General features: G+C 33.6%; 1 protein-coding gene across 11 annotated transcripts in view; it reads right to left on the bottom strand.

Annotated features, from left to right (window-relative positions):
- LOC105489777 (zinc finger protein 280D) overlaps nucleotides 1–24,866 on the bottom strand; it is a 97,134-nt gene that overhangs the window by 34,462 nt on the left and 37,806 nt on the right. For all 11 annotated transcript variants that reach the window (XM_011754866.3, XM_011754867.3, XM_071066800.1 and 8 more), the window contains 9 exons: nucleotides 23,855–24,025; nucleotides 23,596–23,705; nucleotides 17,127–17,350; nucleotides 13,553–13,710; nucleotides 12,472–12,572; nucleotides 11,571–11,717; nucleotides 3,819–3,953; nucleotides 1,696–2,003; nucleotides 1,413–1,553 (listed from right to left, as the gene is read on the bottom strand). In XM_011754866.3, coding sequence (XP_011753168.2) covers nucleotides 1,413–1,553; nucleotides 1,696–2,003; nucleotides 3,819–3,953; nucleotides 11,571–11,717; nucleotides 12,472–12,572; nucleotides 13,553–13,710; nucleotides 17,127–17,350; nucleotides 23,596–23,705; nucleotides 23,855–24,025 — 1,495 coding nt within the window. The remainder of the gene's footprint in view (nucleotides 1–1,412; nucleotides 1,554–1,695; nucleotides 2,004–3,818; nucleotides 3,954–11,570; nucleotides 11,718–12,471; nucleotides 12,573–13,552; nucleotides 13,711–17,126; nucleotides 17,351–23,595; nucleotides 23,706–23,854; nucleotides 24,026–24,866) is intronic.

Here is a 24,866-nt window from a genome sequence, read left to right as displayed (position 1 = left end):
TGGGTGCTACTAGGCTGCAAAAAGGAGTCAAAGCCCTGAACATCATGGGGTAATGGAAATCCAAAAGGAATGCACAGTTTATAGGAAGAGATTTAAATGGTACTGTAGTTTCAAGAAAAAAAAAAAAAAAGACAATATATGAACTTAAAAGTTGATGTGAAATTCTGGCACTAAAGAAGCAAGATACCATGAGGTCAGGCCAATCATCAAGATGTGGAAAAACTGAGAGAAGTGCTGAAGCCACCAAGAACGGTAGGAGAATCCTCGAAAGCAGTAGTTGATAATGACCAGCAAGTAACAGAGAAGTCATGTGTAATCCGCAAGAAAGTCACTTATAATACATTAATCCTAATTTTTAAAAAATTGAACAAACTTACTTTGAATAAGCAAACTCTCAGATTTATATCTAAACAATTTTTGCCTACTTAAAAAAAAAATACAGACCCATTCTGAAGGAATAAAGTATTCCCCCAGTGAGATCTAAATGAAAGTAACGCAGACTCTGAAGGCTTTTCCTAACATAGTGTAAATGGTAAGTACTCAAATAATCTAAGTTGAATGAATTAATGAAAAAGAATTCCAAAAGTGGCATCATGACCAGAACGGTGCCTCATTTTCACTGAATGGATGCAAGTATAGATGGCCTGACAGATGGATAAAAAGACAGTTGGAATACAGAAAGAGAAACAGACTCCACTGAAAATCTTAAAGTCTCTCAAAGTGACTGCTTTAAAGAGGATGACACTTATGATTTTACAAATATTTATCCAGTTAATATATTTAAAAATTTAAAATTCTGTTGGAAAATAAACACCAACAGGGCAATAAAAACGTTCATGGAAAAACTATTTCCCAGCCGGGTGCAATGGCTCATGCCTGTAATCCCAGCACTTTGGGAGGCCAAGGCGGGCAGATCACTTGAGGTCAGGAGCTTGAGACCAGCCTAGCCAGCATGGTGAAACCCTGTCTCTACTAAAAATCCAAAAATTAGCCAGGCATGGTGGTACACACCTGTTGTCCCAGCTACTCAGGAGGCTGAGGCAGGAGAACTGCTTGAACCCGGGAGGCAGAGGTTTCAGTGAGCTGAGATGATGCCACTGCATTCCAGCCTGGGCAACACAGCGAGACTCCATCTCAAAAAAGTGAAAAAGAAAAACTATTTCTCTAACAAACCTATTCCAATTTCATTAGCTTAATTTTTCTTACAATTTTAGTCCCATAATTTCTAGTTACTATGCTGAGAAATAGGACCAGGCAATACCCTAAAAGTTCCTTACTGTTAGATCCTTTCAACTCCTTGAAGAGGAGCTTCTAATAGGCTCCTTGGCTTCTAATAGATAACTTTGTTTTCAAAACAGAAACTTGCTGAACTATAATTTTCATTGGTAATTTACACATTTAATTCATCTTACCTCATCATATGATTTACATAGGCTTTGCTACAGCTAGTGTTGTATCTGCAAAAACTACAGTGGACGTACGTAGGAAAGTGGTTTGCAAAATCTTTTATTTCGGAACAACACTCAATGCACTTGTGAATGCCCCGACGATACCTTAGGGAGAAATAAAAAAATGATAAAAATATATTTTAAAACAAAAATAATAAGGAAGAGCCTTATTAATGTTCTGTTAACTAAAGTACAAGTTTTTATACTTAAGTTTAAATTATATTGTATATCAGGAATAAAAGATTACCTTAAATTCCTCAATGCTGTATTGACTTTACTTTTTTTATTGCTACTAGCCAATGTGCTTTGTTTCTTTTGCATATTAGAGATTTTTGGTTTGTATTTAGATTTACTTCCATTAGGCTTACTTGTATTAGGTTTACTTGCGTTGGATTTGATTGTATTAGGTTTACTTGTATTAAATTTTGCAGGATTTTTAGCAGTTATATTTTTAGTCCTTGGAGGTGAAAGCTGAAGGGTAGAAGCACTTGCACTAATGGAAGGTGCAGGTGAAGCTCCTGATTGCAGAGGTCCAACTGAAGCTCGAATAGTAACCTACAAAAATAAAGAGAAGATTTGCTTTAAAAGATTAATCATTACATTAATATTAAAATATCATGGTACCAAAAATAGTTAAAAATCAAGAATTTTGAAAAAAGCACATATAAACTATAATCAGGTAAGTCTCCCATTTATTCTAGATGTTCAAACCATTAAATGATATTAAGTTGTAATATTACATCTTGTATTGCTATCAGTTATATGTTAACACAGTTATCAGTGAATAATTAGGAGTTAATACAAATTATATGAATATACAAAGAGCACATTCCATAGCTAGTTTTATGCCCTGACTTAACTTTAAGAAATTCACAAACATAGAGCTCAAAATTTAAATCTCAAGCCTGAAAAATAATTCTAGAAAGGCCTAAATTACCCTTTAACAACTATAAAAGAAACAGATCTACAGTAAATGTGATCTCCTCTTTCCAGGGGCTCAGTGCCCAAGATTTATGCTTACAAATGTTATAGGAGGAGTTACATCAAGTTATTATACTGCATAGAGGGCTAAATAAGATTTAGAATTTTCTTAAAGTAAACTAATACAAAGTTCATCATTTAGTATTCAGAATGAGAAAACGTTTAATTTTATCTGTTGGTTGACAATGAAAAACACAGTGCCTACCAACATTCTGATTAATCATTTGACTATACCCTCCTGTATTTGAGGAACAGTCAATAAGGAAGTCCTATGACATACATGTGCTTGGGTAACATATAATAGCACTGGACCAGGAATCAAAAGGCCTTCCTAGCCACGTGACCTTGAACAAGGAACTTATCTTCTCTATGCTTCTTCACATCTATGACATGGGGTAATACCTGCCTTATTAACCTCCGTGGACTGTGGTATGAATTAGACAATAAAATGTATGAAAAAGTACACTGAAAGTCTAATTCTAAGGTGCTATAAAAACATTTAGTATCATTATCATTAATATTATTATTATTAATAAGGGAAAAAATGAGAGAGGACTGCACTGCTTACATTAGTGTTCTGCATGTCTAGTCCCAACATGGAATGAATGGATTGCAGGGAAGGATGCTGGATAGCTTCTCTTGCTATCATGTCTTCAGAGCATGGCTTTATATTGTTTTAGTTAATTCAAATAACAGACATACCCACATTCAAAGGTAAGTACCCAAAGCCAAAAATAAATGTTTTGGGGATTATTCACTTTGGATTATCCATGCCTCTGTTTCCCTCCACTGGAGCAAATATTCAAGAGCTGACTGTATATAAAGAAGTCAGAGAAAACAGATGTATATAAGGCAAAAAGGGAAAAGTAAATTACAATCATCAGTATGCAGTCAGACATGTGTTTGCTCACTTAAAACACAACGCTATCCAGCAGAACTTGCTTCTCAGAGTAAACTCAGTAATAACAACGGCAACAAACATCTGAGAACCTATGGCACTCTAGGCACTATACCTGATGCTGGGGACACAAAGATAAATAAAACATGATTCCTGATCTCAAGCATCTTATAGTTTAGCAACGAAAGTCAACATATACTTTCAACTGAAAGCTCAAAAAAAGCCTATAGAATATTGAAACAACCCACTGACCCAGGAAAAGTTAATTGAGTTGTACTTTTTAGAAAGGACTACTACTCTAACCCAACAGCTATCACTGAACTCAAAACAATGGTTAGAAGTTTTTCTTTCTACGCATAAAATTAAACCCTAAAATTAAAGTCTGGGCAAAAATCTGAAGTCATTTAAAAATATATTCAATAGATAAAGCTGGGCAGGAGTTAATTTCTATTATCATACAAGATGTTAAAATACAATATATTTTAACTCACTTTTGTTCCAGGAGGCAACCCTTCTAGTTGTTTAGGTTTTATAAATGTTCGATGGTGTTGAGTCTTATGATCCATTTTCTCCTTGCATGTCAAAAACTGCAGCCTGCATTTTGTACAACGATGTATTCCTTTTTTCTGTTTAGAAAAGAAAACAGAAAAAGGGGGGAAAATAATTTCAACAACTACAAATCCTGTGTCCTGAAACTGCTCTGGCTTAATTTTAATGATACCTAAATAATGTAAAAACTTGCAGTTTAACATCTCCTATCATAAATAATACCAAAATGCCTCATTTTTAAAAAGTCATTACATTAGTATTTGGGTTTCAAAAGTGTTTGCTACTATGTAGGAACTGTACATGAAAGTTCTATCAATAGGTTCTAATAAAACTTCTATTAAGTGTGGTGAGAAATCTCAATTATAAACTTGAAGTAAACACATGATACTGTGAAAATGAGATGTACTACGTTTTCATCCTAGAAAAAGTAAATTATTTCTAATTTTTGCTATTTCTAGTTGGTTGAAAAGTTGGTAAAATAAGTTAAACTCTCTAAAACCAAATAAATCTAACCAGACATTTCAAAGAAGTTTATAGAAATGGTTATATAAACCAATGCTGTCCAATAATATCTCCTATGATAAAGAAATATTCTAGAGCTGTACTGTCAAACACAGTAGCCACTAGCCACATGTGGTTATTGAGCACCTGAAATGTAGCTACTATGACTAAGGAAGTACATTTTTAATACTGTTTAATTTTAATTAATTTAAATCTAAAAAGCCATATGTGGCTAGTAGCTACTACATTAGACAATGTGGATGAAGAGGCATAAAACAGAACAACTGAACTTACTGATTGAGAACCCCTTGACTGACTCCCTCCTCAAACCCAGTCCTGTCATTATTCTACAGATGGGAAATGGGACCCGAAAAAATTCTAAGGCATTTCCCCATAGCTAGTTAGTGACATTACCAGACCCCTGATCCAGTATTCCTTCTATTACAGATTATCAACTGCAACTTTTACCCTCATTAATATATTTTATATATTTTATATATATATATGTGTACTGGATTTAGAGAAATCACTCCTTTGTAGTTATATGTAGTTTTACATATATACACACACATATACACACACACATAATTATACAACATATAAAGGAATGCCTTCTCTAAAGCTGTATCTCTGCCAGATACATCACCATGTCCATTAAATACAACTAACTGTTTGTTTGTTTATTTATTTATTTAACTTTTAAGCTCAGGGAACATGTGCAGGATGTACAGGTTTGTTACACAGGTTTGATACACAGGTAAACGTGTAACCTGGAGGCTTTTTGTATAGATTATTTCATCATCCAGGTATTCATTAGTTATTTTTCCTGATTCTCTCTCTCCTCCCACCCTCTGCCCTCTGGTAGGCCAAAGTATGTGTTGTTCCCCTCTATGTGTCTTGTGTTCTCATCATTTAGCTCCCACTAATAAATGAGAAACGTGGTATTTGTTTTTCTGTTCCTGCATTAGTTTGCTAAGGATAATGGCCTCCAGCTCCATCCATGTCCCTGCAAAGGACATGATCTCATTCCTTTTTATGGCTGCACAGTAGTTCATGGTGTATATGTACCACATTTTTTCATCCAGTCCACCATTGATGGGCATATAGATTGATTGCATGTCTTTGCTATTGTGAATAGTGCTAAAAAGAACATATGTGTGCATGTGTCTTAACAGAACGATTTATATTCTTTTGGGTATATATGCAGCAATGGGATTGCTGTGTGGAATGGTATTTCTGTCTCTAGGTCTTCAAGGAATCACCACACTATCTTCCACAATGGTTAATTTACACTCCCAGCAACAGTATAAAAGCACTCCTTTTCTCCACAACCTTGCCAGCATCTATTACGTTTTGATCTTTTAACGATAGCCATTCTGACGGGTGTGAGATGGTATCTCACCGTGGTTTTGATTTGCATTCCTCTAATAATCAGTGATGTTGAGTTTTTTTTCATATCATTGTTGGCCACATGTATGTCTTCTTTTGAGAGTGTCTGTTCATATCCTTTGCCCACTTTCTAATAGGGTTGGTTTCTTTCTTGTAAATCTGTTTAAGTTCCTTATAGATGCTAGATATTAGACCTTTGTCAGATGCATAGTTTGCAAAAATGTTCTCCCATTCTGTAAGCTGTCTGCTTACTTTTGCTGTGCACAAGCTCTTTAATTAGATCCCATTTGTCAATTTTTGCTTTTGTTGCAATTGCTTTTGGCATCTTCATCATGAAATCTTTGCCCATGCCTATGTCCTGAATGGTATTGCCTAGGTTTCTTCTAGGGTTTTTAGAGTTTTAGGTTTTACATTTAAGTCTTTAATCCATCTTGGGTTAATTTTGGTATACGATGTAAGGAAAGGGTCCAGTTTTAATTTTCTGCCTATGGCCAGCCAGTTTTCCAAGGACCATTTATTGAATAGGGAATCATTGCTTGTGTTTGTCAGGTTTGTTGAAGATCAGATGGTTGTAGGTGTGTGGTTTTATTTCTGGGTTCACTATTCTATTCCACTGTTCTATGGGTCTGTTCTTATACCAGTACCAAGCTGTTTTGGTTACTATAGCCCTGTAGTATAGCTTGAAATCAGGTAGTGTGATGCCTCCAGCTTTGTTCTTTTTGCTTAGGATTGCCTTGGCTATTTGGGCTATTTTTGGTTCCGTATGAATTTTGAAATGGTCTTTCCTAGTTCTGTGAAGCATGTCCATGGTAGTTTAATGGGAATAGCATTGAATCTATAAATTACTTTGGGCAGTATGGCCATTTTCATGATATTGATTCTTCCTATGCATGAGCATGGAATGTTTTTCCATTTGTTTGTGTCATCTCTGATTTCTTTGAGCAGTGATTTGTATAATAATTGTCATGGCAGGGATCATTCCCTTCCCTTGTTAACTGTATTCCTAGGTATTTCATTCTTTTTCTGGCAATTGTGAATGGGAGTTCATTCATGATTTGGCTCTTGGCTTGCCTGTTATTGGTATATAGAAAAGCTAGTGATTTTTGCACATTGATTTTGTATCTTGGGACTTTGCTGAAGTTGCTTATCAGCTTAAGAAGCTTTTGGGCTGAGATGATGGGGTTTTCCAGATATAGGATCATGTCATTAGCAAACAAAGATAGTTTGACTTCCTCTCTTCCTATTTGAATACGCATTATTTCTTTCTCTTGCCTGACTGCCCTGGTCAGAACTTCCAATACTATGTTGAATAGGAGTGGTGAGAGAGGGCATCCTTGTCTTGTGCTGGTTTTCAAGGGGAATGCTTCTAGCTTTTGCCCATTCAGTATGCTATTGGCTGTGAGTTTGTTATATATGGCTTTTATTGTTTTGAGGTATGTTCCTTCAATACCTAGTTTATTGAGAGTTTTTAACATGAAGGATACTGAATTTTATCGAAAGCCTTTTCTGCATCTATTGAGATAGTCATGCGGTTTTTGTCTTTAGTTTTGTTTGTGATGAGTCACATTTATTGATTTGCATATGTTGAACCAACCTTCCATCCTAGGGATAAAGCCTACTTGATCATGGTGGATAAACTTTTTGATGTGCTGCTGGATTCAGTTTGCCAGTATTTTGGTGAAGATTTTTGCGTCGAGGTTCATCAAGGATATTGGCCTGAAGTTTTGTGTGTGTGGTTTTTTTGTTTGTTTTTTGTTTTTTTGCACAACCAATTATTTCTAAAAATCAAATGAAGTAATATATAGGGAAGTACCTAGCACAGTTACTGGCATACAGCAAGCACTTCATAAATGAAAGTTCTTTATAAAATTCAAAGCAATATATAAATATGTGTTACAATTCTATTAATAGCTGCATCTTAAGACTTTTTTTTTTTTTTAACACAAGGTCTCACTCTCTCAGCCAGGCTGGAATGCAGTGGTGCAGTCTTGGCTCACTACAGCCTCAACCTCCTGGGCTCTTAAGACTATTTGACAAGTGTGATACACCGGATTACATTATAGGTACAGGCAATTTAAACAAATTCGCTTATATGTGCTCAAGGAAGAAGAGAAAGACCAAGAAATACATAGCAAAACAATAGAGCAGGTAAAATGTTCACTACAGTTGCGTTCCCAGAAATCTTTTCTCTATCTATAACCACTCAGTAGGTTATATCATCCAGTGTCATGGTTTTTAAATACCATCTATGCAACTGCCTACTTAACATTACTGCTTGATGTCTAATATGCTTCCCAAATCAACCTGAACCAAATTGAACTCAATATTTCCTTCCTTTATCCCTGTCCCCTTCCTCCAAAAAAATCTGTTCCTTATTCAGTCTTCCTCATATCTCAGTATATTAAAATTCCATTCTTGCAACTGCTCAAGACAAAAAATTTAATCTCTTTCTCTTACATCCATTGTCAAACACATTAGTAAAACCTGTCAGCTCTACCTTCAAAACCATTCATAATCTTTCCACTTCTCATTACCTCATTCAACCATTGCTACCATACTGGCCCAAGCCACTTACCTGGACTGCTGTAAAAACTTTCTATCTTCTCCCCCTAATATCCTTTATTCCTTATGGACTTTTCTTTCCATAGCTGCCAGTAATAAACACATGGCACATCTTTTACATGCTTAAAAATGTCTAGTGGCTTTCCAAAGTCTTGGCTGTGGCTTACAAAGCTCCACATGAATTGGTCTGCATTCTATTGCTATAACCTCATCTCCTATTATTCTTCCTCCTATTAATTTACTCTACTCCAGCCACACTGGCCTCCTTGCTATTCTTTGAGCATCCTAGGTATATACTCACTTCAACCCTATATAACGTTACCTTTCCCAGGTAATTCACAGGGCTTACTCCTTTATATCTTTCAGAGAGGGCCATGTTTGAACAGCGTTTATACAACACCCTTTTTTGACCTCTACTCTACTCCTACCACCTCCCCAATCTTTAGCACTCCTCATCTTCCACATTTTCCTCCCACAGTACTTACTGCCAGCATATACATTCTAACACACACATACACAAATGCATTATCTTTCTCTACTATAATGTAAATTCCAGAGGGCACAAACTTGCTTTTGTTCACTGCTATATGATACCTAAAGCAACCCCTGGCACATACGAAGGCACTCAGTAAATATTTCTTAAATGAATAGTGAGGCAGAAAGAAAGAGACTAACAGAGAAAATGCATGAGTAGCATGTACAATTTAGTTCAAAATATCTGCCTTTTCATTCAACGCATGTTTGTCCAGAGTCCTGAGGTAGAATATATTAATCTACTAGTCCCTCAGTTGGACTCACACCTTTACAACTCTTTTATGCATGCATGCATTTCAATGCACTAAGGGTGATGAAGATAGAGTACTTTTTTTATAACACTATGTTCAACAAAAGAAACAGTGATCTATTCCAAGCATTAAGAAATAAATATCTGTATTAAATTCTTTTATAAGTACACTATATTGTTTGGGATACTTGAGAGATTTATAGGTAATTCTTACTATATGTAATTCCTACCTTTAGACCTAATGCCAATGTGAAATCCAACTCTGGTAGAGCAGTAAAAGCTTGGATGCTGAAGTCAAATTTTGACTCTGGCTTTATTAGACAATGTGACATTAGGCAAGTGACTTTCTCTAAACCTCTGTCTCCTCATCTATAAAACTGAAATAATAATATACATCTAGTGGTTGAGAGGATTAAATAAGAAAATGCATGTAAAGTACCAGCTGCTCCCATAAGGTAAGTAATTAGTGTATGTTAACTGCTTGTTTTATTAAAGCTGTAATGAGAGTATTTAACACATCTGGAATTGCTATCAATATTTCTTAAAAGTCACACAAACTGGGTTATTAACTCTAAAATCACTAAAGACGTAGTAAGATAATCTTTAAAAAAAACTTACAACTGAGTTCTTCAAAGACAATAAAATGAGGCATGGAGTCAACTACTCTGATTGTCTAATACTTTCGTAATAATGTCATCTCAACTACAAGTTTATAATCCCACTCAGCTATGGTTTTCCAGCCTTGTAAATAATTACACAAATTGTAAATACCTTCAAGGATGCCCGATGACTGTTCTTATTAATAGACTGCCCCCTCTTTACTGCTGGCTATCTACCTCCCAGGCACTCCAAACAAAAAAGAAAATTGGCAGCCATGGCAAGTTAAAACATACAACTCAGGGCGTAACAACTTGCTTATAAATCCCACAGCCCACATAGCAGGTCCCCAAATCTCTACCATAGTTATTATTCTTCCCACATCTCTATTTCACTCTATAGTTTGGCAAAGCACCTGGGAAATATCATGTTTAAAAGCCCCATCATGAACTAGAGCTACTGCTTTATACCTCATTCTCCCTTTCAAAATTAAAGTCCAAAGATGAAATACAGGGTATCAAGAATAGTGTTTCCCAAACTCTGTTCATCAAAAAATATTAATAGATACTACGCTAAAGAAGAAGTCAACGGTCAAATAAGTTTGGGGAATGACACATACTATATCCTTTCTTGGAGATTTACAATGTCCACTGGCATATTAAAAGCTCTGAGAAGTCCTGTTTTAAAAAAAACGAAACTGCTTGATTTTAGAAATCCAGGCATTTAATAAATTTATTGACCAGTGACGATTTGGGGGAAAATATCTATTAACACCTGATGGAATACTGTTGGAGAAACCCTAGAAAAGATCTTGCCAGAAACTCTCAAGGATGTGTGGCATCCCAGTCACAACACAGACGATCCCAAATTGATCTGGAAATTCTACTTTCATGATCTTCTCCAACTAAAAACAGCAAGTCAATTTCATGATTAACTAACAACTGAAAATGACAGCAAAGTGAGCACCAATGCTGAATAAATTGGCATGTCAATTTTATCAATAATAAGAGAATGCATTGAGCTTTGTAGTGAGTTGGCAAAATTTGATTACATGATCAGATTCAGTAAATCCATTGGCTACTAATTTTGGCAAAGGCACTGTTGTTCTTTCAAGCACTCAAGAACAAGACTAGTGCTGCATCAAAATTTTTAGCCCAAATAAAAGATGGTTTAATTGCTTCAGGAAAGGAGCCAATAAGCATAATATCAGAATTCAAGGGAGGGGTACAAGCACTAATATTGAGTTCCAAAATTATATAGCAAAACTGGTCGAAGCCATCCAGGGAACAAGTGATGATCTAAATACGGTTCTCTGCCAGAGTTCATACATTGATCAGTAAGTGTCATTACTATTCCCATGGTCACACAACTATAAAAGACAACTCCAGGTCAATGACAACATGTCTTCTCATAATGATAAGAGGTTAGAAAGTGGAAATAAAGTTTGAAGAGCAAAAGGAAAAATAAGATTATAAATCCTCAATCTTTTCTTCCTCAGTTCAAACTCATTTTTCCCCTTGTCCTGATAACTCCCTTCAAAATCATTCTCATATCTACTTTTAGACCCTGAAATATTCAATCTTTTGGATATTCCACTCACTTTTTCTATTTTCTCTCAATCCTAGGCTTCCTATTCCTAGCTATCTTTCAGAATTTTCATAATTTATGACCCACACCATCACCAGAAAGGAAGTAAGGAAAAGAAGTGGAAGTTTCACAAGCAATTCAACATGAAGTGTAAATTAATAGTGTCATTTGGAACAACTCTGCTTTTCTTGAAGAACAAATCTAAAGATTCTCCAAGTCATAATCAGTTTTTTCACTAAGACAACATAAACAAATAAGAACTGGTAAATCTCACCTGATGCTTCATATAATGATGCATATATGGTGTTGCAATTTTAATAACTTTGAGGCAAAACGGGCATAGCAAGTTCTTCGTATTTTCATGGGATGTTCTAAAATGAGTTTCTACATCACAAAATGATGATGATCTATAATTACAAACCTAAAAACAGAAAGAAGGCTTAGTTTAACTTGAAAATTTGTAACTGATATGCAATTACAAAGTAACAACGATGGATAATTTGTCAGGAGAACATTATATGCTACTAATCTAGCTCTGATGCCTTTGCAACCAAGAATCTCACTCAGGCAACACCAAAAGACCATCTTTGAGACATTAAATGTAGCTTTCAAAGTTAAGGGATACATCTCAAAAGACAACTAGATCTCCTTCTCTTTATCAAATCTTTTTGTCTGTCACCTTCTGTCTTGACTTGAAGTTTCAAGCTTTGGCACCTCTTGCCCTATAAAATGTTTTTCTGCTACATGAAACAGCATTCTCCTTTGGATTGTTAACCTCCAGGTTTATGGCAATGGCAATTTATCTTTTCCTTGCTTTCTTCTTCCTTCAAATTCTTCTTCTTTGGAAAAATACTTCTGCCAAAGCATTTGGTAGGGTTCTTTGTATCTAACAGCACTTTGTATTTCCCTTGTATGCCTACATTCTTCCCTATATAGCACAGTAAGCCCATATGTTTGTTTTTCTACATACAACAGGGCTCATCCTTGTCCAGTACAGAGGTAAGCAAACAAAAGCCTGTGGACCAAACCCAGCTTGCTGCCTACCCCTCATATAATGTATAGGTTATGCCAAGTTATGCATAAGTTTGCTGACCGCTGGTCTAATAGGCTTAAATTTTATAACCGAAACAACAAACAAACCAAACATGTAAGAAAACAATAAAATGTATGTGTACCTGGCAGACATATGGCATTTCACCAGGTTTATGATTGTCCTTCATGTGTTGTAAAAGAACATGTTCTGTTTCAAATGACAATTCACAGATTTTACAAATAGCTAAATGTGGGAGAAAAACAGTATTACAATATTTAAGATATTAATATAAAAATTCATTTTATACATATATACCAACAACAATAACAGTAGCAGTAGGGACAGTTGTGAACAGTTAAATAGCTTGTTAACTATGTGCAAAGAATAGTTCTAAGCACTCACATCACCTCACCTACATTAACTCAACTTCTATTAACAACCCTATAAAGAAGGTATTTCTATTATCTGCATTAGTCAAGTATTAAGTAACTTGGCTAAAATCTTGTAGCTATATTAAGAGGCAGATCTAGGATTTAAAACCAAGCTATCTTGCTCCAACATCTGTAATTTTCTTTTCTTTTTTTTTTTTGAGACAGTGTCTTGCTCTGTCACTCAGGTTGGAGTGTAATGGCGCAATCTCGGCTCACTGCAACCTCCGTTTCCCAGGTTCAAGTGATTCTCCTGCCTCAGCTTCCCAAGTAGCTGGGATTACAGGCATGCAGCACCACCATGCCTGGCTAATTTTTGTATTTTTAGTACAGACGGGGTTTTGCCATGTTGGCTAGGCTGGTCTCGAACTCCTGGCCTCAAGTGATCTGCCCACATTGGCCTCCCAGAGTGCTGGGATTACAGGCATGAGCCACTGCACCCGGCCTGTGATTTTTAACTACAACTGTAGTTCCCTTTCCTATTAAAGTTTAAATGAAGAGCACTTATTTCATATTTTAAAACTATGATACTAGGCTTCTAATTTAGTCCCCAGCATATAATGCATAGGTTATGTCAAGGAAATTACCATACTGAATCATTTGTAAGAGGCACTTTAATATTAATAACCAATTCTATTTAAAAGTTTATCACAGTTAAAACTTGGCCTTTCAATTGTGCCCTCAAATTCCAAAGTCTATTTCTTATTCTCATTTTTCTAACAGACTTAAGGTTTTCTCACAATTTATATTGTTGAAATCAATAATATGGAATATTTAAATGTTTTGGTAACTTACTAGAAAATTCATGGGGGGTATGTGTACTTTCAATGTGGCACTGCAACTGAAATGGTGTGGGAAACTGACGGTAGCAGTGCTGGCAGGTGGTATGGTTTTCCCAGCTCTCACTGCTCTGCTTCTCAAGTTCCAAATGGTGTTTCATGTGGTTCATAAACCTATAAATGGTTGTCAACAGGTGCAAAACTTGAGATTTAAAAACAAAAAGGATATCTCACAAACAATAATCTGAACCTAAATCTTAAAAATATAGATGTTATTACTCAAACTCTCAAAAGTCTTAAAGTTGTCTAGGAAAGTATACACTTTTAAATAATCACTTTCTTTAAGTGGCTAAGTAAACATCTTTTTAATCTTTACTTTAAAATAATTCATTCATGTAATTAATCTGAAAGATCACCAATTTGATATAACTCTTAATCATTTCAGATTATTTAAAAAATTTTTTTAGATAAAAGAGCAGGTTCCTGATCCATACTTGAAATCCTATTTACATTTTAAAATGAAATACTAAAAGAAAGGAAACCCTATCACCAAAGGCAGCTACAGAGTCAGGAGGAAATCTTTTAAGGCCTTGAAAATATGCAGTAGATTCCAGCAGCTTAAATGACAAATTACTGGTATTTTTACTTGTATCTTGGTTTCTAAATACATGTAATAGCAGTTTTAATGCCTACAATTACAAGAACCTTTTGTTTTATTTAATGATACTGGTTTACTGTTAGCACAGACTGTTCATCTTAACTTGCAGACAGTGCCCTTTGTAGGCAACATACATTTTTCAGTTTTACATACCGCTACTTCAGCTTCCTTAAAAGGCTTCTTATGAGCAAGAACTATGACCTTCAATGGCAGAAGGTGCAATACAAATGGCAATATATTTAAAAGAGCTTACTAAAGCTTTTTGCTGAATTTGAGAGTAAAGTTATTCAATAAAAACAATAATTTTTAGACTAGGTTAACTGTTAACAATTATTCACTTTGAATCCCTAAAAGAAATTATCTTGAAACTAAGTGAAAATGTCATCAATCTGGATAGCAATCATCATGAAGGTTATAATATACACCTCTTTTCACAAATTTACAGCACTACTTCTCTTTAGAATGGGCTATGGTACACCTTGAAATATCTTTTGCTCCTTTGGTTTTAAAAACAGCTCTACAAATGCTTACATAAAATCCTGGTATTGGTTAAATATTTACATATAGAGTAAAGATAATGAGCCATTAAACTTTCAGCTCACAGCTTTCGGCGCTTAAAGTCTAGTAACATAAAATGTTCCCTGGTTCCAATTCGCTTTTTCCCAGTTATATGAGTTCCCATCAGGAGCTCGTACTTCTCAAACCAACAGAAATGAGGGAAATAGCAAAACCTCTTGCAAGGACGTTCACAGAACAAGATAAATCTAAATATTTTTAGTGACACTCAATATAGGAAAGAAACACCACAATATGTTGACATGGCAGAGAATAGAAATGAAATGTTGACCTATCAATTTCTCATCATTCTCTATAAATATCAAGTTGCCTTCCCAGTTTTTACTGTTAAAGTGAAATATTATATAACACATTTAACTTCTTTGTTTATGAGGTGTTTACCATTAAGGTTACATTTAATAAAAGATCGGTATTTTTTAAAATACTCAATTCCTGGATATTATCAGATACAATTTTCTTAAAATCTGTAAATATTATGAAAATCTAGGCATATGTAGCTAGTCTTCATAAAAAATTACCAAAAAAATGAATTTTTCATTTTCTTTTTGAGACTGTCCTGGGCTGTTGCCCAGGCTGGAGTGCAGAGGCACGATTACAGCTCACCGCAGCCTCAACCTCCCAGACTCAAGCGATCCTCCCACCTCAGCGCTCCCCAAGTAGCTGGGACTACAGGTTCGTGTGACCACGCAGAGCAAACTTTTGTATTTTTTGTAGAGATGAGGTTTCACCATGTTCCCCAGGCTGGTCTCGAACTCCTTTGCTAAAGCGATCGTCCTGCCTCAGCCTCCCAAAGTGCTGGGATTACAGGCATGAACCACCATGCCCAGCCTCATTTTCATGTTTGATATTAAATGGGCTAATCTTAAAGGAAAGGTCAAAAAAATACTGCTGAAATAACTTATAACCTCATATTTCAGTACAAGAAATTAAGTCAGTGAACCACATTGCTTTGCATTTTACCCTATTTGCTAACATGATTTCCTGATGTTGGCATGACATCAGAAATAGGTGGTAGAGTTCTACTGCAACACTGTTTCAGTGTTTTATCTCAAAATACACTTTCCCTTTTGTGAAACTACTGCAACCATTAGCTATTGATGGCCCTTAAAACTTGATAAAAGGAGGTAAATAAGAAAACTCATATAAAATAAGTTAAAAAACTTTGAAAATTATAAAGCACTATCATAAAGAAACCACTAATAACTGTTATAGGTGTATATCACAGTGTATTTCAGGATTTTAATATATGCTTCTTTTTGGACCCAAGAACTCACAGGAAAACAAATAAATGCTGAACTCAGAAGTAACTACAGGTGCTTTGAAATGCTAATTACAGATGACAGTTAACAAGAACACAAAAGGCATACGTATATGTATATGCTTGTACACACATGCACAAACATATTGCAGATCACTTTGAAATGCACCAAAAAAATCAGATAGTTCTAAGAAGGATGAAGAGATACATAATAAAGCAAATATAGTAAAATGTTACTGGTAGAATCAAGGTAGTTAAGTGTACAAGGGTCCAATGTGAAATTTTCAAAACTTTGCTTAATATTTGAAAATTCTTATAGTAAAGTGACAGAAAAACCCTTATCTAATATAAATATCAGATATTTAATGTTAACTGTTGACAATTATTCACTTTGAATATCAGGCTACATAATCAACAAATAATATCATTCAATTTCTTATTACTTTTCTCTTCTTACTAATTTATATAGAATAGTTTCAAAGATTACAACTGAATGATTAAGAAGTGCAAATTTCCAGTATTTAAAGCATTTATATATTCCACTGGGAATTAAATCTCTAATTTCTAAAGGTGTTAAATTTTAAAATCAAAACAGACATGTTTCCTATAACTGATACATCTCCAAAACAGGTAACTTTTCCTGCAAGATGAATGTTCTAAAAACTGTAAATATAAATTGAAAAATTTGAGCATTACACAGATTAGTATGGAGGAGCTCAACCTGAACAAACATAAAGTGGTTCTTCTTGTAATGTGAAGAAATATAAAATTCAAAGGCAACTAGAAAATAAAAAATGTCTAATAAAAATTCAAAGAGCACTACTAAAACAGAAAAAAGAAGTTCATTTTGTCTTAAGTTAAAATAAACTGTCCTTTCTTAAGCTATGTGAAAGAAATACAACTAACTGGATCCAAGAGTCAAACTCCACAACACAAGAAAGAACAGAAGCTTTTCAACAAGAGAATCTGCCTCTATTCTCAGTAGAAAGTGTTAAAATCGCTTACCTAGAATGGCATAGAAAACACAAGATAAAAGTGTAACATTTTTATTTGCAGCATTTCAATTTTCAATAGAAATAAAAACAAGTATTTACATACCTAATATTATTTTTTAGAATTTTCAAGCAACTGAAGCATTTAAAGGTTGTATGAGTCTTCTGTTCTTCCTGGACATCTCCTTCATGTTTTCCATAATAAAAGTCATTAACTAACATGATCAATTTTCCTTTCTCTGAATCAATAGTTGTGTTTTTATTTACTGTACTTGAAAATTCTGTTTTAGCCAGTCCCAAAAAGTTATTTATCATGTCTGGACAACAATACTGAAAGAGAAAAAATATATATAAGCCTTACTTATTCTTTAAAAAAAAAATACACCAAAAGGTGATTGTGTGTTTACACCTAAGGCCAGACCATTAAAACTATGCTTGTAACATATCTAGAAAAATAGTCACCAAAAATTTGTGGTGCATATATACAGTCTAAAAATTCAAATAATAAACACCTATTATCTTAATATAAGAATTCAAAAAGATTTGAGAAACCCTAAAACCAAGACACAGCTGTAGCTCTAACAGTTTTACTCTTGCAATTTGCTTTTTTAGATGTAAATATTTAATAATAATTTGTTCCTTAACCAAAAATCATTCATCTCATGTCCATGTCAAGATGTATAGAAAGGAAATGTTTATATGCCTTGATGTATATATTTAATTATCAAGTGATATACAAAATTTCATAAAGCCTGATTGGGGAAAAATTATAATATACAAAAATTATATAATATAGAATAGTCTCCCTAATTAGAAATTTCATAAAGCCTGGTTGGGGAAAAATTATACAAAAATTACATAATATAGAATAGTCTCACTAATTAGAAATGTGGATAATCTTCTGTCCCAAATGTAAAATTATCAAATTACATTGTAATTTATAATTACATTTGTAAAATGTAATGTCTATGAACATTGTAATGTAATTTACATTTGTAAAATGTAACGTCTATGAACATTAAAGATTACCCTAAAATACCTATAAATTATGATACCCATGATAGATGATAAATTACTTGCTGTTTTTCTATTTTTTTTAACAGAAAAGTAGGATAGGATCAGATTTTTAAAATAAACGTATAAACTTTGTTCACAGAGTACCTTTTAAACATTTCTTATCTCTGTAAAAGAGCTGAATAATAAACCATTGATAACCAAAAATGGACAACAACGTATAGTGAATTAGGGTGAAGGATTTAGTCATTGAGAACAGCAAAGTACCCTTTGCTTATCCAAAAAACAAATAAGCACCTTAAGAGATGAGAACCAAAGTTAGATTTTAGGTTTTATAGGAGGATAGAGTAAGCTATGGGGGGCATAGCTGAGCTATGGTACAATATCAACTGGTCATGTTTTATTCAGCTCTAGTACCTTTTAGTTTTATTAATAGATCTTCACTGCAATTCCTCATTTATCCCTTATTTTTGTGGGTTAAACATTCTGCAAATATTAAATATGTACTTTAATGCTGTATACTATAGTTTGACAAATACCAGACATCATCTATGTATCATTCTTATCTTTACTCCTCCCAGTACACAGACCATGTTCTGTTGCTTTGTTAGTGCCCTAAAAATTTAGGTGCATTTTTTTGAGCAAAGGATCCTATTTTTATAGTTAAATAGGCCTTCTCATGAGAACATCTGACATCAGTCAACATTTTCCCCTTTTCCTCCTGAGAGTCATCTAAAAACCACACAAGCAAATTCCACACATTGGTTTATCACTGAAACTAAGGGTCAGATAAAATCCACAGACTCCATAATATATGAAAGCACTATTCAAAGCAGCCAACATCAGGCAGATGGCATTTAGCTAGAAGTAAAACAGAGAAGTAAAGGGGACCCGGTGGTAACAGATCTTAAAGAGTCAGTAAAAAAATACATCTTAAAGGCGAAACACATATTCTGAATCACAAGGGTATATCCTTTGTTTGCAAAAACAGGTGCAGAAGCTGAGGCGAGAAGGATGGCAGGAGAAGTACCCCAGACCTGATTCAGTACAGAGAAGCAGAAAGGCAGTGCTACATAAAGAATCAGACATACAAGTCACAATGGCAGGAAGCCTTCTGCCCAGCAAAAAGCTGTTTAAACCAGCTAGCAAGCTGTGAGACTATCCTGGCAACCTATGCTTTCTCCTAAAAGAAGCTTGTATAACAACAGCTGGCCCAAGAAAATCCAAGTTGTAAACATGATAAGCACTCACATCTAAACAACAATACCATATAATAAAAGAAGGCAAATAACAGAAAAATATAAAATTCTAACAAAAACATCAGAAATATGCTGCCATGGAGCAGATGCAGATGAAAACAGTAGCTACAAATTTTAAAAACATAATGAAGCAATTGTCTCTATTTGGAAGACCACAAAGCAAGAAAAGATGCCAAGACAAGACATTTAGAAGGAAAAAAAAGAGTGGCAAAATCAAGGGTGAAAGTATAGGAAAAAAAATAAAATCAGAGACATGAAGACAAATTAGGAAGGAATACAGTGGTGAGCAGACATTTCAAATAAAATAAAGGAAACATATTAGTAAGAGAAAAGTCCATTTAAAAAAAAATTCAGACATATGCCAGGGAAAGAAGATAAAATAAATTCATATTGGAGATGAATTTGTATGGAATAAATATTTAAAAATACAATTCAAATAAACTGTGCTAAATCCAAATATACAGGTTGAAAGAACAAGAAGTATGCCAGAGAGGACTCAGCCAAAATTCCCAACACCAAGTTATATCATTATAAAATTATCCATCTTCAAAACAAAAACAATGTAGACAACCAAAAGGCTATAGACAGCCAAACAAAAAGATCAAACCACTTATAAAAGGCAAAATAATTCAGCTTGTCCCAGACTCCTCAACAGCAATATTGAATACTAGAAAACGGGAGCTACACCAACAAAATCCTGATAGTGGGATTCGATTAACTTTATATTAGATCAAACTATCTTTCCAGAATGGACTATAGTGAAATTGCTTTGAACATGAACGACCTCAAAGAAAGACATTTTCAGACTCCTCCTAAATGAAATTACTACAGAATGAACTTTAGCTAAACAGAAAACCAAATAAACCATGACAAAAACACTGATGATGAACACTGGATATATTTACTGTAGAAAAAGATCAAAACAAGTATGACACAAGGTCAAAAAAAACCACAAATGTAATGTCATGTGCCCTGACAATGGAAAAATAATACAATGAATAAAAATTGGAAGAGGATAAAAGGACAAAGAGTATGATCTCAAAAGTTCATAGATTGCCTCACATATAGTAGTAGTTCATAAAGGAATATCAGTTAGAGCCACCAAATAAAACTAATATAGGTATAGGCATTTTAACAGCAAAGGCAAACAAATGCTCAGACAATACTGACTAAAATCAAGTAGCAAAAAAGAAGAGAAAGACAGGTGGGTTGAAAACAGGAAGTTTCATGCTACTTTAATCCTTCCTCATAGAAAAGAACAGTAGAGAACTGCTAAAGGAATAGAAGACTAGTGGAGTTATACATTAAAATTAGAAAAATAACCAGGAGAACACAACTACAACTCTCTTAGAAACCCAAGCTAACCACACATAAAGCAACCACATTGGGAAAGTCTTTTTAAAAAAAGAGAAAGAAAGGATTAATGAAAAATATTAACAGAACTAAGACCAAAAAAACTATCACTTTGGTAAATCTAAACCCACTATTAAAAGAAGAGATTTTCATATAGGATCACAAAAGAAAAGTCAACTTTGCTCAAAGCAAAAGGCACACCTAAAACAAAGTAATTCAGACAAGTTGAAAATAAAAGAATAAACAAAGAATCTCGCAGGCAAATGGAAACCATACAGGGGTTGTGACTCTAACATCAAAGTAGAATTTGGGCTAAAAGGCACTAACCATTAAAACCAAGAAAAGGATACTTTATTAAAATGCTAAAGGATACATTCACAACACAGTTTTTTAGTCTATTCTATTCTATTCTATTCTATTCTAATTTTATTTTTGAGACAGAGTCTTACTCTGTCGCCCAGGCTGGAGCGCAGTGGTGCCATCTCAGCTCACTGCAACCTCTGCCTCCCAGGTTCAAGCGATTCTCCCACCTCAGTCTCCCAAGTAGCTGGGACTACAGGCGCGTGTCAACATGGCTGGCTAATTTTTTGTATTTTTAATAGAGATGGGGTTTCACCATGTTGGCCAGGCTGGTCTCAAACTCCTGACCTCAGGTGATCTGCCAGCCTCGGGGCCTCCTAAAGTGCTGGGATTACAGGTGTGAGCCATGACTCCTGGCCTCACAATACAGTTATAAAAGCTAGATTCTTCTATATCATAAACAACAGCAACAACTTTGAAACAAAATTGCAATGTATGAAAGAAAATACTGGTAGTGAAAGATGTGGATTGAAACGTGGTGTTTGTCAATCCAGGACAGACCAAGTGGACTAAATGGAAGCGAAGACACAGAAATATAAATATAATTAATAAGCTATATTTGGCTGATAAATATCAAATTCCATACCCCAAAGGAAAAATAATATACCTATTTTCAAGCTTCCATGTAATATTGAATACCCCCTATACTTTACAAAAAAAAGTATTTGTGAAAGCTTGGGCTTTACCATTAAAGAAACTGAGTTTTGAAAGCTAGTTATGCCAGTTAATTGGTTATACGACAATGAAAAAAAAACTCAAAGAATTTTCTAAGGATTAATGAAATAATGTATTTAAAGCTTAGTACTGTGTCTGACACATGCTCTCAGATAAATACATTTTTATTATTGTAGAATATTTGATATTTTAAATATTTTTCCATTGAAAGAAAACATTATTTACATGCTAGTGTGCAAAAAATCATTCACAAATAATCTAAAAATCATTCTTTTCAAAATGAAAGTTATTATAACATTAAAACTTTAGTTGATACATAAAAATATATAAACTAGAAAGTAAAAAGTTCCCACAGATTCAAACTTTCCCTTCCCAGATTTGGAGACCATTCTTTCAAGATTTCCTTATGATACAAACACATACACTGTTCATATTATCTTCAACTTAGTTCAGTTGTAAGAAATACAATTTCTTAGAATGATAGAGATACTTTCCTTATTTAAAATGTAATATTGTTCTATTATATTAATATGAAAATTCTATGAAGTTCTGGTTGTTTCTACTATACGTAATTACGACCATGAAGTAACACATAAAAGCCACATTTTGGAGAATGTTGCCATTCTCTCCAGGTGCAGAGGTATATATAACATGCTACAATTTCTGTACAAAATAGAAAATAAGAACATTCAGGTTTACTTGTACGTCTAGAAAGAAAACCATAGAGGATTCAAAAGAAACTAATAAAAAATTATTTTTTTGAGTCATACTAGGAACCAGGTAAAAAAGACACAGAGGTAAGATTCTTCACATGTGTATCTCTGTAGGCTTTTTAGTTTTGAATCATATGACTGTATTGCTACCTACTTAAAAAATTAAAGAGATAAAGAGCGTAGTCTTTTTTTTCTTCATTTATAATGCAAAACATAAAAAACATCAGAAATCTCACCAAAACATTACACAGAAGAGGAAAATTGAAAGTACTTCTACAGGATAATTCTCCTATAAAACCAAAGCATAATGTGCAGTTATCCAGGGCTATACTCTGAGAGTAAGGACAGACCAAATATGATTGTGTACATGAATAAGACGACTGTATTTATAATTTTTTAAGTTCCCTTTTTTCTACTTTTTTTGTAAAATGCTCAATTTCAATAAAAATGTGTCAATCTCTGAAACAGCAAAAACTTTTCCTAAGTTACTTCTCTGCCGTTGCACCCCTCTCCTTCTTTCTTTTCCTTATATAATCTACACTGCCTTTTTTCTGATCTCTTTTCTCCCTTCTTGTCATTTATACTGGGCACTCAAGGGGAGTACAGACCATCTCTACACAAACACAGGATACTATAGTATCTACTAAAATACTTTAAGTGTTACCTAAATCTCATACTTCATTAGTACTTTGGACATTTCTTAAAACCTAAATTCAAGGGCTTCCTGTACCAATAAAAAGCTCAAATTAATTTATACAATTATATGAACTATATTCTGGACTGACTTAAAACAATTATTTCATATGAAATGCTCCAACATTTGGAGTTTATACCTGAATATTAAAAATTAAAATATAAAACTCAGATTTTCATTCTGACATGTACATGTTAACATGGACACAAAAATAAGGTAACAGAATTTTTAAGTTATATGCAAAAGTAAACATGTAATAAAATGCCTGTTTTATAAGAAGTTTGAAGAATATGACCAGATAAATAAAATAATATATACAAATTTAAGTTTTAAAATTTAAGGATTTAGAAGGAATTTGAGAATCTATATAATCATTACGAATGTAAATTGTTACTTAAATGGATATACCAGTAAGATTATTTCTGGACAAACCATTAATTACTATAATCATCAGTATTTTTAGAAACGTGCAAACTTTTTACAAATTAAATTTTGAAAGAGTTTCACCTTCATGTGATTTTTCAAAGGATCCAAAAGATTGAAATGAATGTTGCACTTTGGACAGGCTCTTGGAAAAGGTGTTCCATTTTTAGATTGATTTGATGAGGTATTTGCACCTAAAATAAATTCAGAACTTTTATGACTCAAAATTCATCATTTTTTAACCTTAAATAACCACTAATAATACTTTTTAAATTTATAGCCACTTCTAAAATATATGTATAAATACTATAACTTCTTTTTACATACCAGATTTCATATTTACCTTTTGCTAGCATAGCCTGGGAAGATGTCACTGAAGGGGATTTAACTGAAGGTAATACAGTTGAGGAATTTGCTCCAGAAACACTTTCACTGGGCTTAGGCTTCTTTGGATTAGCATTATTTACTTCAGAAGTAGAAGGACGTTTTGATAAAAATGAACTTTCATTCATACCTACAATAATTTAAACAGTGAGAAATATATTTTTTAAAATTAGAATATTACTTACATATGAGTAAAAATACTTTGGAGCTAAATTAAAGGTAATATAATTGAATTATCATATCATGACAATAATGATAAAACTTGATATGATCCAAACTCAAGGGTGTAAAGAAATTGCACATATATTTTCATGGACTACATACATTTAAATAATTTAAAAAAGAATCCCTCTATGAAAGAAAATTCTAAATATGACTTCAAATAAAAAAATATATAAAGAGCTATCATAAAGGAAGCCAGACCAATACTCCAAGCCAAAAAAAAAAGTATACTATGAATAAGTTCTGACAAATGAATTATCTTTAGACGCTTAAGTGCATTGAGTACATTAGAGTTTGTAAAAAAAAAAAAAAAAAAAACAACAATTACCTGTTTCAAAAATTTAGAGATGCTCTTAAGATGCCTTTTTTTATTTAACAACTTAAAATGTCTAATGGAAACTTAGTTCTTTCCTACCTAACAAACTGAAGAGTGGTAAGAGTGGTCTACTCATGGCTTTGAGTGGTATTACTCATTTATCGCTATGTACAAAGTGGAAACAACTAATCTTGAATGATAATACTTCATTCATTTATATGAAAGGACACATCATGGAAGTAGTAAGTATAATGATTTTCACACTATGTTCCCCAGAAATTAATGGGTTTGTTTTAGAGAATATATTGAGCATGTCTAACAGAGAAACTCTTTTTTGTTTTATTTATTTAAATTTTGTTTATATAAAGATTTCTTTCCTAAAAACACTTTCCCATTTGAAAACCAATTTGTTAAGACTAAACAATTTTAGTTT

Source organism: Macaca nemestrina, chromosome 7 (genome assembly GCF_043159975.1).
Source record: "Macaca nemestrina isolate mMacNem1 chromosome 7, mMacNem.hap1, whole genome shotgun sequence".
Lineage (NCBI taxonomy): Eukaryota > Metazoa > Chordata > Mammalia > Primates > Cercopithecidae > Macaca > Macaca nemestrina.
This window is presented reverse-complemented; position numbering and strand designations above follow the sequence as displayed.